Source organism: Phyllobates terribilis, unplaced genomic scaffold, assembly GCF_046119375.1.
Source record: "Phyllobates terribilis strain yellow unplaced genomic scaffold, ASM4611937v1 Scaffold_3__8_contigs__length_932513732, whole genome shotgun sequence".
Taxonomy (NCBI): domain Eukaryota; kingdom Metazoa; phylum Chordata; class Amphibia; order Anura; family Dendrobatidae; genus Phyllobates; species Phyllobates terribilis.
In genome coordinates, this window is record NW_027362763.1 from 61282522 (window position 1) to 61297561 (window position 15040).

The 15040-nt window shown below is 42.6% G+C and overlaps 1 protein-coding gene across 1 annotated transcript in view; it reads right to left on the minus strand.

Annotated features, from left to right (window-relative positions):
• Positions 1-15040, minus strand: part of LOC141258441 (uncharacterized) — a 58880-nt gene that overhangs the window by 12052 nt on the left and 31788 nt on the right. Inside the window, exons 6-7 of the mRNA XM_073673439.1 lie at positions 5192-7021; positions 3287-3361 (exon numbers count right to left, since the gene is read on the minus strand). Coding sequence (XP_073529540.1) covers positions 3287-3361; positions 5192-7021 — 1905 coding nt within the window. The remainder of the gene's footprint in view (positions 1-3286; positions 3362-5191; positions 7022-15040) is intronic.

Genomic DNA, 15040 nt, shown 5'->3' on the forward strand with positions numbered 1-15040 from the left:
ATACTTTTATTAAATACACATAAGAAAACATCGATATTAATAAAAGTTTGCACAGATACATAGATGGTGAGCAAAACTGAAGATATCAGGACAAGAGCAATCATATAATGACACGATTGAAATTAGATGCTTGGAGCGGATGTAAATAAGGGCATGTAGACCACGGGCTCAATCCCAGCCATCAACATATTTAATTCAGATGCTAAGGTGCACAGTGCGTATGTAAAAAAGTCCATATAGCAACTGGGGTATACATATGAGCATATGGGTCACATGCCCCATCCCAGCTGCTCACATATAAAGCATCAAAAGGCTACACTCAGATGTAACTGGGGGCATAGTGTGTCTAAAATCGGTATCCCTTAAATAACACTACTTGACCAATAGGGGAAGGTGAGACAGGTCACAGATGCCAAAAGTAGCCAACCGCTCACCTAGAAGGCACAGCGCCGAAACGCGCGTAGGGGTGACGATATCTGGACTGACTAGTAATTTATATGTGAGTTACATCTCGTTGCTATCTATTTTTAAATGCCTAATGGATTTGTTTGTATATGCACTGTGCACTTTGGCATCTGAGTGTAGCCTTTTGATGCTTTATATGTGAGCGGCTGGGATGGGGCATGTGACCCATATGCTCATATGTATACCCCAGTTGCTATATGGACTTTTTTTTACATACGCATTATGCACCTTAGCATCTGAATTAAATAGGTTGATGGCTGGGATTGAGCACGTGGTCTACATGCCCTTATTTACATCCGCTCCAAGCATCTAATTTCAATCGTGTCATTATATGATTGCTCTTGTCCTGATATCTTCAGTTTTGCTCACCATCTATGTATCTGTGCAAACTTTATTAATATCGATGTTTTCTTATGTGTATTTAATAAAAGTATGGAGTTTTTGTTAAATCCTGTTCTTTTACGTCATTTTTTTGCATGAGCAACAATCCAATTATGACTTTGTTTTTTGGGAACTGACGCACATTGTATGGTAGAGATGATCAGGCGGCATGATTCTCGTCAGTACCATTACAGCGATACCAAACTTGTCCAGTGTTGTCACGGGTGTGTCAGGTGTGACAGACAGTCGCTCTGGATCCGACTGTAGAGGGTCACTGTTCTTGGCATTGCAGACACCTTTTGATCCTCTCATCTCTTTAGTATTGGCATATCCTTCTCCCTTTAGGACCCAGCAGCGACCTCCATCTTCTGCTGCTGATTGACACACCCTTGCTTGGTAGTTAAAAACACTGTTTCTCCAGAGAGTCGCCGGTGTTAGTTCTATGTACTTCTGTGCAGGCTTGGAGTACTAGCAGTCGGCTAGTTTCGTCTTTGGTGCCCTTGGAGGACAGTTGGATTTATCTTTCTGGTGTCTGCTCAAGCTAAGTGTATCACCTTTGTTTACCTTGTTGTCTTTAGTTTGTGATGGGGCTTAACCAGTACTCACCCTGTCCCCTCCCTATCTAGGGACAAGCTCTAGGGACATTCAGGGTTTAGGTTCCTGCTCGGCGATAGGGTAGCCAGGGTGATATTAGATCTGCCTAGGGATCGCCACTCCCCCTTTCTCTAGTTGTTGCGCTCCCTTCCCCATCTTCCCGTCGTTGTACACTTATTCCTTCCCTCACCAAGTGTTTTTCATTATTATTATTTTAGTGGTGAAAAAAAATACAAAAATTTGAAAAAGAAAAAAAAGGTTTTGATTGCGTTGTCATTTTACAAGACCTGTAGCATTTTCATGTTTCGATCAATGGGGCTTTGTAAGGGTTTATCTCTTGCAGTCGAGATAACTTTTTTATCGATACAATTTTGGGATAGATATGACTTTTTGATCGCTTTTAACATTAATGCAATGTGGCAGGGTCACCCCATGAGTCCATTCCATAATCCTGACCTGTGCGCAATGACTCAAACCAATGCATTATTTGCACAAAGTTATTAATTCATTACAAAGTCTAAAAACAAAATAAAAACTTTGTATAAGTTTGGGCTCGCTGTTATACTGACATGGATAATCGTGCTGCTGGGTCATTTTTACAGCATGACGAACAGCCAAAAAACAATGGCAGATTTCACCCTTATAGGATTTTTTTTCCCGTTAAGTACATTATATGAAAAGAATAACGGTGTCATTCAAAACTACAACTCGTCCTGCAAAGACATGACATCACACGGCTCTGTCAGTGGAAAATTAAAAACGATCTTGTTCTTGGAAGAAGTGAAGGAAAAAATAAAAGTGCAAAAACAAAAAAATCAATAGGAAGCTTATTTAAGGAGTATTTGAAGGGGACCATACATGGATTTTGGAGTAAAATCCACTACAAAAAGCATTTGATGGGGACGACGTCGAGGCTCTGTGCAGCCGGTCATATTCTCCCCCCTCCATGTCTGTATGGAGCTTGTGCACTGGACACAGTCATGTGGAACAGAAAAGGGTCTTCCCCAAACTGTTCCCACAAAGCTGAAACTACAATTGTCCACAATGTCATTTGCTAAACCATTATGATTTCCCTTCACTGGAAATAAGGGCCCAATGCCGACCCCTGATAACAGCCCATAGCATTATCCTTCTCCGCCATCTGTAAAGCGGGCACAATTGAGTCAGGGGGTAACGTTCTCCTGGAATCAAACCCAGACTACTCCATTAGAACGTCAGATAGAGGAGTGTGATCCATCATCGCACAGAACACAGATTCCAGTCTTGGCTGCTTTACACCACTCCATCTGACGCTCGGCATTGTGCTTGGTGATGTACGGCTGCATGCAGATGCTCAGCCATGAAGCTCCTGGCGGGGGAGCAGTGGTTGTGCCGATGTTAATACCATAGGGCTACGCAGTTATGGAGTCAGCAGAGCGTTGCTGACTTTTCTGCTCTCTGCTCCTTAGCCCCCCCATTCTGTAACGTTACAAGGTCTCCACTTTGTGGCGGAGTTGCTGCGGTTCTTTCCACTTCTCAATAATATCATTCACAGGTGATGGGGGAAGATTTAGGAGGGAGAGAGGTCATGAGTTACCTCGGGGGACAGTGCTGGTGATGGCAGAGAGCTTTGTAGCAGCCGTTCTGCCACGTTAGTAGAGACAGTGGTTTATATTGCGGCTCTCTGTAGTTTTCACCCCTCATCAGCACAAAAGCGCCAATAGGTACTTGAGCTCTGCTAGCAGCCTAAAGTCCACTGAGAAGCCACTCACACTTACCCAGGAAAAATGTAATCTGAATTGACCAGCTGGGATTAAATCCAAGAACATACAAATGACATGGAGCAGATAGATGGTATCAGACTCACCATCCCTTTCTGAAGTCTCATCCTCAGCGGCCAGCTCCAACACATCCTCTGCAGCCATCCCAGCTGATGCTCGCTCTGCAGGAGAGACAATCATTCACATGTAACCGCTCAACTAATACTCTGCAATTAAACAGTAAAAGCTTAGAAAATAATGTGCAAATGACTTTAATAAATAAAAATAAATAAAATACATACAACAGGCACCAAAGATCAAGTTTCTCATGGTAAACAGTGTAAAAAAAGAAAAATGTCAGAATTGTCATTTTTGGGTCCTCACTTCCCTGAAAAAAAAAATGGAATAAGATCAAAAAGTCCACCAATATGATACCAATAAAAACTACAGCTCACCCATACATACTATATATATATATATATATATATATATATATATATATATATATATTTTTTTTTTTTTTTTTACATTAAGTAAGGGATATTTGGCTTTTGGGTGAAATTTCAGGATGATCCTAAAATGCATTCTAAGTTTTTCAGGTGCACTTAAAGGAAATATCAGGGAATTTAAAAAGAAAAAGGCATGTAGTATCTCTCAGAGCCAACTACTTGTCTGTTGTACCCGGCGCCGGTCATTGACCGCTCCTGCCGGAGATTCAGCTTCTCGCTGTCAACAGAGTGGCAGTTTCTGACATCATCCTGACTGACAGCCAGCTCTCCGCTGACTGACAGCCAGCTCTCCGCAGCCAAAATTGGGAGAAGCCAGCTGTCAATCAATAATAATAATCATTTTATTTATATAGCGCCAATATATTCTGCAGCACTTTACAATTAAGCGGTGACATATACATACAATAAATTCAATACAAGGTACAGGTTGAACAGTTACATTAGGAGTGGGGGTCCTGCTCGCAAGCTTACAATCTACAAGGAAATGGGGGGACACAATAGGTGAGAAGTGCTTGTTATTTCAGGTCTAGCAATTATAATAAATAGGGATTTTCATATAAGGCTGCATGATGCGGTCATCAGCCTGTATGTTTAAGTGCAATAATCAAGTATCGAGTGCATGGAGGGTGTGGAGACAGATGAATAGTAGGGAGCAGATTGTGAATAATACTTAGATGGAGGGAACAGGGGAAAGTTAGTCTACTGAGTTGAGGTGGTAGGCTTGTTTAAAGAGATGAAGTTTTAAAGCGCGCTTGATGATGTGGGGGCTAGGCATCAATCGGATCGTCCGGGGTAGAGCATTCCAGAAACTTTTGACTTTGCAGTAAGTAATAAAAATGCCTTAAAACATTCTCTCGCTCTCATTATTCTGGCATTTGGCAAAAATTAAAAATTATGGTAATCCTAATTTACCTTTAACGGGAAAGGCTTATTCTGATTTCATGTCAGATATTGAGAAAAACATGCATGTGTGTCTTTTTATATAGTGTATGGAAACTTCTGGTTTCAACTGTACATAGATACAATATACTGCTTTTAAAAAATTCAGAACTTTTTTTTAATTTCTTTTGTGGTAATATCTGAAGACCCATCTATAAAGTTATGCGAGGACTTTGGTCGAGCTGTAGTTTTTATTGGTATCATTTTGGTGTAGATATAACTTTTTGATAGTCTCTTATTTTTTTTCAGCAAGGTGAAGTGGCTACAAATAGCAATTCTGATTTTCTTTTCTACAGCGTTTACCATACGTGATAAATAAGGTTTTATTTCAAAGATCAGATTTTTTTTTTCCCTTTTACAAATTAGTCAATACCAAATATGCTTGTTTTATTTTGGGAATCGATGAAGTTGATTTTAACTTAGTTTTTTTTTTTTTATTAGATAAAATTAAAAATCTAATTTTTTATATATAGACTGACAGTGGCATCTAGCTCCGATCACTACTGTTTGAGGCTGTAATATCGTCTAACAACCTTAAGATAAAAAGTTGTTTTACTCAAATACCTTGATCTGTTTCTTGCCGTTTCATATTGTTATTATCTCTTGGTATTGGTTGCTCACTCTGGTCCCATACATCCCTACAACAATGCACATGATGGCTGCTTTCCATGAATTCTTGGACAAATTCAGACTCTTCGTGATCATTTGCAGACAGAGATTCACAATAGAAATCCTCGAAAGATGCAGCTTCTCTTTCTAGTTTTTCTTTAGCTACAAACTCTTCACGGAGGTCTTTGAGTTTCATGTCTTCTCCAGATACTAGTTCTTCACCTCCGCTAGCTGCAAAATCTTGGCTGAAGTCAGTCAGTGAACCTTCAACAATGGTGGACTCAAACTCTTCAAAACTTATGCCAGCTTCTTTAATCACTCCTTCTGGTAATAGAATATCTATATCCATCTGAATCGCTTCTTCATAGTCTTTAGTTGTCATATCTCCACACTCAGTAATGTCAAAGCCAATTGCATCCTGTCCATCTTCCCCAGTTTCTTCATAAGGTATAATCACTACAGATTCAGTACATACATTACCACATACTGTCTCTTCATGTCCACTGAAGTCTTCATCACAAATTGCCTCAATGTTTACACAATCTTCACTACCTGGACCAACTTCATGTTCAGTCCCAGCTACATTGTCAGAAGAGTCTTCAATTTTGGCCACGTCTACATGACCTAAAACCAGAGCCATATCATCTTGACTGATATTCAGCCCACCATAACTTTCCACGTATTCTTGGATGGCTTCATCTTGTAAACTCAAAACATCTCCAGGTTCAATGTCTAGAAGTCCTGCGGACACAATGCTGTCTACAATATCTTCTCCAGTAATGTCTTCACTGGGAATGGCTACCTTGTGTTCCTTGTCTAATTCAATACCGACCATGGTGGTTTCCATCTTGTGGACATCTCTGGTCAACAAAGGTACGATTTCATCAGCAATTTGAATGGTTTCTGGCATTGTGCCTTCTTGGGTTAGTATGCTGAGGGCAGCATCTCCAACTTCTTTGATCACTCCTTCTGTAAGTACAATGTCTTCATCCACATGAATCACTTCTTCAAAGTCTTTAGGTGCCATTTCTCCACACTCAGTGATGTTGAAACTGGTTGAATCCTCTTCACTTTCACTAGTTATAGCCAACAAATATTCAGTAGATACCTCTCCAGATCCGGTCTCTTCATGTCGACTGAAGTCTTCGGCGCGGATTGACTCAATATCTCTGCAATCTTCACTAGCTGGACCCTTTTCACCTAGTGTCCCAGCTACACTGACAAAAGAGTCTTCCATTTCGACCACATCTACATGACCTAAAACCAGAGGCACATCATCTGCACAGATATTGAGGCCACTGTAACTTTCCATATATTCTTGGATGGGTTCATCTTGTGAAATCAAAACATCTTCAGGTACAATCTCTAGAAGTTTTGCGGACACCTTGCTATCTACAATATCTTTTTTGGTAATGTCTTCACAGGGTATGGTGGCCTTGCTTTCCTTGTAGACATCAATAGCTAAAATGTTTTCATTTGGGATGTTTTCCTCATTTTTAATTTTGATGGTTTCCATCATTGCGCCTTCTTGAGTCGCTGTGTTGAGGGCCACCTCTCCAACTTTGTCCAAGCCTTCAATACTTTCATCTAAAGATTTACGTCTGTAAGGGTTTCTACATTCATTCAGCTCTTCACTAAATGAGGACTTTTCCATCCATTTGTTGCTATGGGGTGTTTCTGCACTTCCCAATACGGCAATGGTGGTAAGAAGGGCTTTACTTTCCACATGGTATTCACTAGGCTCACAAATTGCTTCCTTCAAGCCAAGTTCTTGCTTTGTCCCATCTGGAAAACATACAAAAATGCTCAATGTCCACATGCAAAAATTAGATTTTTGTACTTACCATTAAATCTGTTTTTCATTCAATACATTGGGAATCAAAAGACAGTCTGTATACACCCTGCCACCAAGAGCCTTAACACTGACTCCAAAGAAAGTTTTGGCTCCAACTTGTTGGCTATACCCTCTCCTCGGAGATTAGCCAGCTCAGTTTACTTCCAAAACCAGTATGAAAGCAACCACAAAAATAGAAAAAAACTTAATCAATAAGTAACAGCCAGGAACCAACATGGACTGAACCCAGAGAGGAAAAACAATGGTTACAGGAAGTCAGAACTGACGGGGACAGGAAAACTAGGAATAGGGCTGGAGTGGGTCCTCCCAAGTACGCAATGAGAAAGTTACTTTACCACAAGTACAAAAATCCAAATTTCTTTTTTAATAACATTGGGAGACACACAGACGGACATCGTAAAGCAGTCCTAATGGGTGGGAAAAACCAGTGACCTTGAGGACTACCTAGCAGAAAGCAGCACCTTATGCCATAAGCTGGCATTGGTAGCAGCCATAGAGTAAATCTGTTAGCACTTGGGGAAAATGTGGACAGAGACCTAGGTGCACGACACATAAGCATGTCTGCAGCACACATTAGGCATAAGGGAACGTCACAATTAAAAGATACCCAAGGGATCCACTCAGTGTAAAATCCACAGAACCAACTGAAGACAGCGCTCTAAAAAGACCATATAGGTTGAAATGTTGCTGCTGTTATTATATGGAGGAATAACAAACTTGTATCTAAAATTTCCTAAGGAGTGCCGTCTTCAATTGTTTCTAGAGACCTAGATGCAGTCCAAACTGACTTGTAGAAAGAGCAGTATCTCGAAAGGGCAGTTACAGTCATGGCTGAAAGTGTTGGCACCCTTGAAATTGTTCCAGAAAATGTATTTCTCCCAGAAAATTATTGCAATTACCGTGTTTTTCGGACCATAAGACGCACCTAGGTTTTAAAGGAGGAAAATAGAAAAAAAATGGAAGCAAAAACTGTGGTCACGATGCACTGTTGAGTGGGAGCGGGTCTGCTGCTGACACTGGAATAGGGGTAATGTCTCCAATTCTGATAATATCCCCCATCCTGGTAGATATGCCCCCCCTTCCTATTATACGTGGCTCCCATCCCCATCCTGATATGCATGGCACACCGCATCCTTATCCTGGTATGCATGGCACCCCTCATCCTTATCCTGGTATGCATGGCACCCCTCATCCCTATCCTGGTATGCATGGCACCCCTCATCCCTATCCTGGTATGCATGGCACCCCTCATCCCTATCCTGGTATGCATGGCACCCCTCATCCCTATCCTGGTATGCATGGCACCCCTCATCCCTATCCTGGTATGCATGGCACCCCTCATCCCTATCCTGGTATATTTTCCCCCCTCATCCTTATCCTGGTATGCATGGCACCCCTCATCCTTATCCTGGTATGCATGGCACCCCTCATCCCTATCCTGGTATGCATGGCACCCCTCATCCCTATCCTAGTATGCATGGTCCCCCTAATCCCCATCAGGTTGCACATAAAAAAATAAACACTCCTACTCAACTTTCTTCTCTCTCCTCCAGCGCTGTGTCCTGTCTGCCCACACTGATCTCTACATGTGAGCCGCGCATGACGTCACTGCCATGCGCAGCTTACAAGGAGAGATCAGCTGCTGGAAGTCACTGCTCCCCACGCCGGGACTGTGTGCGCCAAGAGCAGTGACTTCATGCTCCTTAATAGCGGCACACAGTGTGTCAGCAGCGCAGCTCCTGCCGGAAGATCGCGTGTGCCCGCTGTTAAAGGGCATGAATATTCATTAAATATACAGTACAGACCAAAAGTTTGGACACACCTTCTCATTTAAAGATTTTTCTGTATTTTCATGACTATGAAAATTGTACATTCACACTGAAGGCATCAAAACTATGAATTAACACATGTGGAATTATATACTTAACAAAAAAGTGTGAAACAACTGAAAATATGTCTTATATTCTAGGTTCTTCAAAGTAGCCACCTTTTGCTTTGATGACTGTTTTGCACACTCTTGGCATTCTCTTGATGAGCTTCAAGAGGTAGTCACCGGAAATGGTCTTCCAACAATCTTGAAGGAGTTCCCAGAGATGCTTAGCACTTGTTGGCCCTTTTGCCTTCACTCTGCGGTCCAGCTCACCCCAAACCATCTCGATTGGGTTCAGGTCTGGTGACTGTGGAGGCCAGGTCATCTGGCGTAGCACCCCATCACTCTCCTTCTTGGTCAAATAGCCCTTACACAGCCTGGAGGTGTGTTTGGGGTCATTGTCCTGTTGAAAAATAAATGATGGTCCAACTAAACGCAAACCGGATGGACTAGCATGCCGCTGCAAGATGCTGTGGTAGCCATGCTGGTACAGTATGCCTTTAATTTTGAATAAATCCCCCACAGTGTCACCAGCAAAGCACCCCCACACCATCACACCTCCTCCTCCATGCTTCCCGGTGGGAACCAGGCATGTAGAGTCCATCCGTTCACCTTTTCTGCGTCGCACAAAGACACGGTGGTTGGAACCAAAGATCTCAAATTTGGACTCATCAGACCAAAGCACAGATTTCCACTGGTCTAATGTCCATTCCTTGTGTTCTTTAGCCCAAACAAGTCTCTTGTTGCCTGTTCTTAGCAGTGGTTTCCTAGCAGCTATTTTACCATGAAGGCCTGCTGCACAAAGTCTCCTCTTAACAGTTGTTGAAGAAATGTGTCTGCTGCTAGAACTCTGTGTGGCATTGACCTGGTCTCTAATCTGAGCTGCTGCTAACCTGCGATTTCTGAGGCTGGTGACTCGGATAAACTTATCCTCAGAAGCAGAGGTGACTCTTGGTCTTCCTTTCCTGGGGCGGTCCTCATGTGAGCCAGTTTCTTTGTAGCGCTTGATGGTTTTTGCAACTGCACTTGGGGACACATTCAAAGTTTGCCCAATTTTTCAGACTGACTGACCTTCATTTCTTAAAGTAATGATGGCAACTCGTTTTTCTTTACTTAGCTGCTTTTTTCTTGCCATAATACAATTTCTAACAGTCTATTCAGTAGGACCATCAGCTGTGTATCCACCTGACTTCTGCACAACACAACTGATGGTCCCAAACCCATTTTTAAGGCAAGAAATCCCACTTATTAAACCTGACAGGGCACACCTGTGAAGTGAAGACCATTTCCGGTGACTACCGCTTGAAGCTCATCAAGAGAATGCCAAGAGTGTGCAAATCAGTCATCAAAGCAAAAGGTGGCTACTTTGAAAAACCTAGACTATAAGACATATTTTCAGTTGTTTCACACTTTTTTGTTAAGTATATAATTCCACATGTGTTAATTCATAGTTTTGATGCCTTCAGTGTGAATGTACAATTTTCAAAGTCATGAAAATACAGAAAAATCTTTAAATGAGAAGGTGTGTCCAAACTTTTGGTCTGTACAGTATATACACACCCCACCAGCAACATTCGGACTATAAGACGCACCCCCTCATTTTCCTACAAAATTTTGGAGGAAAAAAGTGGGTCTTATAGTCCGAAAAATACGGTACACGTTTGGTTATACACATTTATTTCATTTGTGTGTATTGGAACAACACAAATAAAATGGAGGAAAAAGGGCAAATTGGACATAATTTCACACAAATACCCAAAAATGGGCCAGACAATTGTTGGCACCCTCAACTTAATATTTGGTTGCACACCCTATGGAATAAATAACTGCAATCAATCGCTTCCTATAACCATTAACAAGCTTCTTACACCTCTCAGCTGGAATTTTTGACCACTTTTGTTCTGTAAACTGCTCCAGGTCTCTCATACTTGAAGGTTCCTTCTCCCAACAGTAATTTTATGATCTCTCCACAGGTGTTCAATGGGATTTAGATCTGGACCCATTGCTGGCAAGTTCAGTACTCTCCAGCGTTTGTTTCTATCCATTTATGGGTACTTCTTGAAGAATGTTTGGGGTCACTGTCCTGCTGGAAGACCCATGACCTAGGACGCAAATCCAGCTTTCTGACCCACCCAAAATCCATTGGTAATTTTCAGATTTCATGATGCCTTGCACAGTCAAGGTACCCAGTGCCAGAGGCAGCAAAACAACTCCAAAACATCTGTGAAACTCCACCATATTTGACTGTAGGTAGTGTGTTCTTTTCTTTGTAGGCCTCGCTCTTTTTTCGGTAAACAGTAGAATGATGTGCTTTACCAAAACGCATTATCTTGGTCTCATCTGTCCAGAAGACGCTTTCCCAGAAGGATTTGGGCTTACATACATTTTGGTAAACTGCAGTCTAGCTTTTTATGTCTGTGTCAGCAGTGGAGTCCTTGTGGGTCTCCTGCCTTAGTGTTTCATTTCATTCAAATGTCGAGAGATAGGATGCATCAGTGTCAGCATGAACTGAGTCTGCAGGACAGTTTGAATTTCTTTGGCACTTGATAGTAAGTGTTGTGGATAAGCAGACCTATCCTGCATTGCAACCTTCCATCAATTTTTCTCTGTTGGCCATGTCCAGGGAGATTAGCTACAGTGCAATGAGTTGTAAATTTATTGATTATGTTGTGCACCGTGGACAAAGATTGTGGTTTCTCAGAAGACAGTTCTCTTCTCTTTCTGTTCTCCATACTTAGGGTAGCACACACAGATACACAATGAAAAGATTGAGTCAACTTCTCCCCTTTTTATCCGGTTCCAGGTGTCATTTTCATATTGCCCACACCAGTTACTTGCCACAGGTGAGTGTGAACGAGAATCAAATGCGTCAAAGTTGGCTACCCACATTTTTGGAATGGTGCCTGCAATTTTTTGTGTGAAATTATGTCCAATTTGCCTTTTTTCCTCAGTTTTTTTGTGTTGTTCCAATACACAGAAAGGAAATAAAACGTGTATAAAAAAACGTGTAATTCCAATAATGTTCTGGGAGAAATACTTCATTTTGTGGAACAATTTCAAGGGTGCAAACACTTTAAGCCATGACTGTATTTACCCTTGGTCTTTTGGAATTGCAAAATAGCCTACCAGATCCACAAAGAAACGATGGTCTTGGAGGTTGTCAGGCCCTTGCGTGGTCCGTTAGGAATCACAAAGAGAGAATCAGAATTGGAAGGCTCCTTAACATAAAGGTAAGTAATAATGACTCTTACCAGATCTAGAAGGTGGAAAAAATGCTACTGGAAATGTTTAAGAGATGGGAAAAAAAGTATGGGAGAGCGATGCCCTTCTTGATATGGAAGGTCGAAACCACCTTTGCAAGAAAGGGTTACAGAGAGCGCAAGACCATCTGGTCATGATGGAGAACAAAGGAGCTCTGCAGGAAAGGGCAACAAGCTCAGACACTGCAAGTGTAGGAGACTAACACCAGACATGACACTTTTCAGGAAACTTTATTACTTGCTTGTGGTCTAAGGGGTAATGTTTCTCCTTGTAGAGAGTGACATGTAAAGCCTGGCATGCCAGAGTGAGGAGACTTATACGCCATGCATGCTCCTCTGGGAAATTAAATATGCGAATTGCCTCTTCAGGGAGGAAGAGGACTTAAAATCTAGCGTCACCTATTGGAAGCAGTAATCCTAAAAGTCAATATCAACCCTTCAACGAGCCTTGCAATGTGACTTAGGATAAAAGCCAAACCAGAATCTCAATTTGCACACATAGTAAATTCTGGTGTTGCACCTCGTCAGTGCAAAGTATGAGATCTGATTCGGCAAGGTGAAAGGCTTAAGGCTGAAATCTAAGAGGTAACGTTTCCCCTTGTGGAGAATGACATATTAATCGCTGCTTCCAATTGGGGGCGCTAGAGTTCAAGTCTTTTTCCTCTCTGAAGAGACAATTGCATATTTACCTGCTTGTGATAGGCCAGCACACACTGAAAGAAGATGGAGAGGGCAGAAACCGGACCCTTCAAGGAGGGAAAGCTGAGGCCTGAGCTCATACGAGACTGACAGATAGGAAAGAATCCTAAGAATGGAGAAAATCATGAAATCGCAATCCTACTATTTGCAACAACGTAAGTAGACCTTTTAAGTACAGCGATAGACCTTGGCAGATCAGAGCTTAAGACACTTCAGCATGGTAGGAGCTGTTAGATCTCAGAACCTTGGATTCAACAGTCATGCCATTAAAGGGAACCAGCACCATGACAAAAAGAATGCTGCTGGGGAAAATAAAGTAAATTTTCTCACCGCAACGTTCTGCTATGTGCAGGTTGTTAACTCTATTAGCCTGCAGATTAAACCCATATCTGCAGGTTAATAGCATTTTTTCTTGTGACAGGTTCCCATTAAAACACAGCGAACGTATAGGAGTGAAGCAGAGGACCTTGTGAAAAAGGTTGGGGTGCATAGGGAAGGGCCGTGAAGCGTCTGCGACCAATTGGATGAGACTGAAGTATCCAGCGTGGCCAGTCCAAAGCTATCCATATCGCCAGATCACCCTCCGCCTTGACTCGTTTGAGAACATGGAGTGAACAAGGAGTGACCAGAGTCCGTTACAAAGGCACTCTGGTCCAAGGACCTGGCAACTTGGGCTGGGACCTTCTGTTTGAGACGGGACGCAAAAAGGTGTAGGAAAGCCGGGTATGACTGGGCTAATTCCTACCACTGCAGGTATTAATTAGATGCACCTGGCTTGCTAGGACTAGAGAACAAGGCTGGGTGTTCACTTGTCAGTCAGCTGGGGAGCTGAGCAGTCTGTGGTGTTAGAGAGGAAAAAAGAAAGTTTAATGGTGGACAATCTACCAGAGCCTAAGAGGTGCTGCAGCAGATGAGTGACCAGTGAACCTGAAGCACACTGAGCTTGGTGTGAAACCTGAACTGCTGCCTGGCAGAGACTCTGGCATGGTTTAGCCAGCAGTGAGAGAAGGACTGAATTCTGAACAGCGGAGCCCCTTCTGGTAGTCATTACCTGCTGGTGAATGAACTGTTTATTTGCGGTTATACCTTTGAGCCCAGAAGAGACTGTTTTTGGTTTTGAACCCCTTGGAGGAGTTTTATGAAAATAATAAAAACTGCACACATTTGGACCAAACCACATTGTCTGTGTGAAAGCTACCTAATGCCTACCTGAGAGTATGAATCCTACAATTGGTGTTTTGGATGCAGACAGCAAGTCCCAAAGAGCATAGTGATTGCAGCGTAAAGACAATGTCCTGGGTAAAGGCAGCTGCAGCACTGCAAACGCAGTCAGTCTGAAAGAATGGAGGAGCTTCTTAAGCAACTGATCCAGGCCAAAATGCTGCAGCAGCAGTGGCAGAAGCAGGCCTAACAAGAAGCCAACACGTTCTTCATCCAGCTGTTGCATTAGCAGCAGATCGTTCTCTTGGCAGAAACTGGGTGAGAGAGACGGTACTTCCCGCCAGCCAGAGTGACGGTCAGGGCTGTGGAGTCGGAGTCGGTATAAAATGGACCAACTGACTCCTAAAACATATAATAAATTGGGTCCAGTAGTTCAATGCAGTTTGTGGGGAATATTTTTTCATAAGAATTTGGGAAAGTTATGAAATGTCCTATAAATGTCTGTCCTATTCCTGATCTAAGGGTCTAGACTTTTAGCTGAGATTAATCTGTGCTACTTAAACATGAGCCATGTATGAGGGAGTCGGAGTCAGTGACATGGAAATTGAGGAGTCGGAGGTTTGGCTTACCGACTCCACAGACCTGGAGACGGTAACGTGTGAGGCGAAGAGTATGAGAGGCCTTGCAGAAAATGACTCTGGAGGACGATGTCGAGGCTTTCCTGACTGTCTTTGAGAGTGTGGCAGACAGGGAGAAACTTCCCCTGGAGCAATGGGCAGAGGTCCAACCTCTGTACCTTACTAAGGAACGGCAGAAAGTGCACTACAACCTTGCCCTGCAGGATGCCAAGAAGTATGACAAGCTGAAGGTGGAAATTATGGCACGTTCGGGCGCAACGAGTGCACCTCTGGCACTACTAAAAGGACAAGCCTCCCTGGTCCCAGATGTTCAGCCTGTTA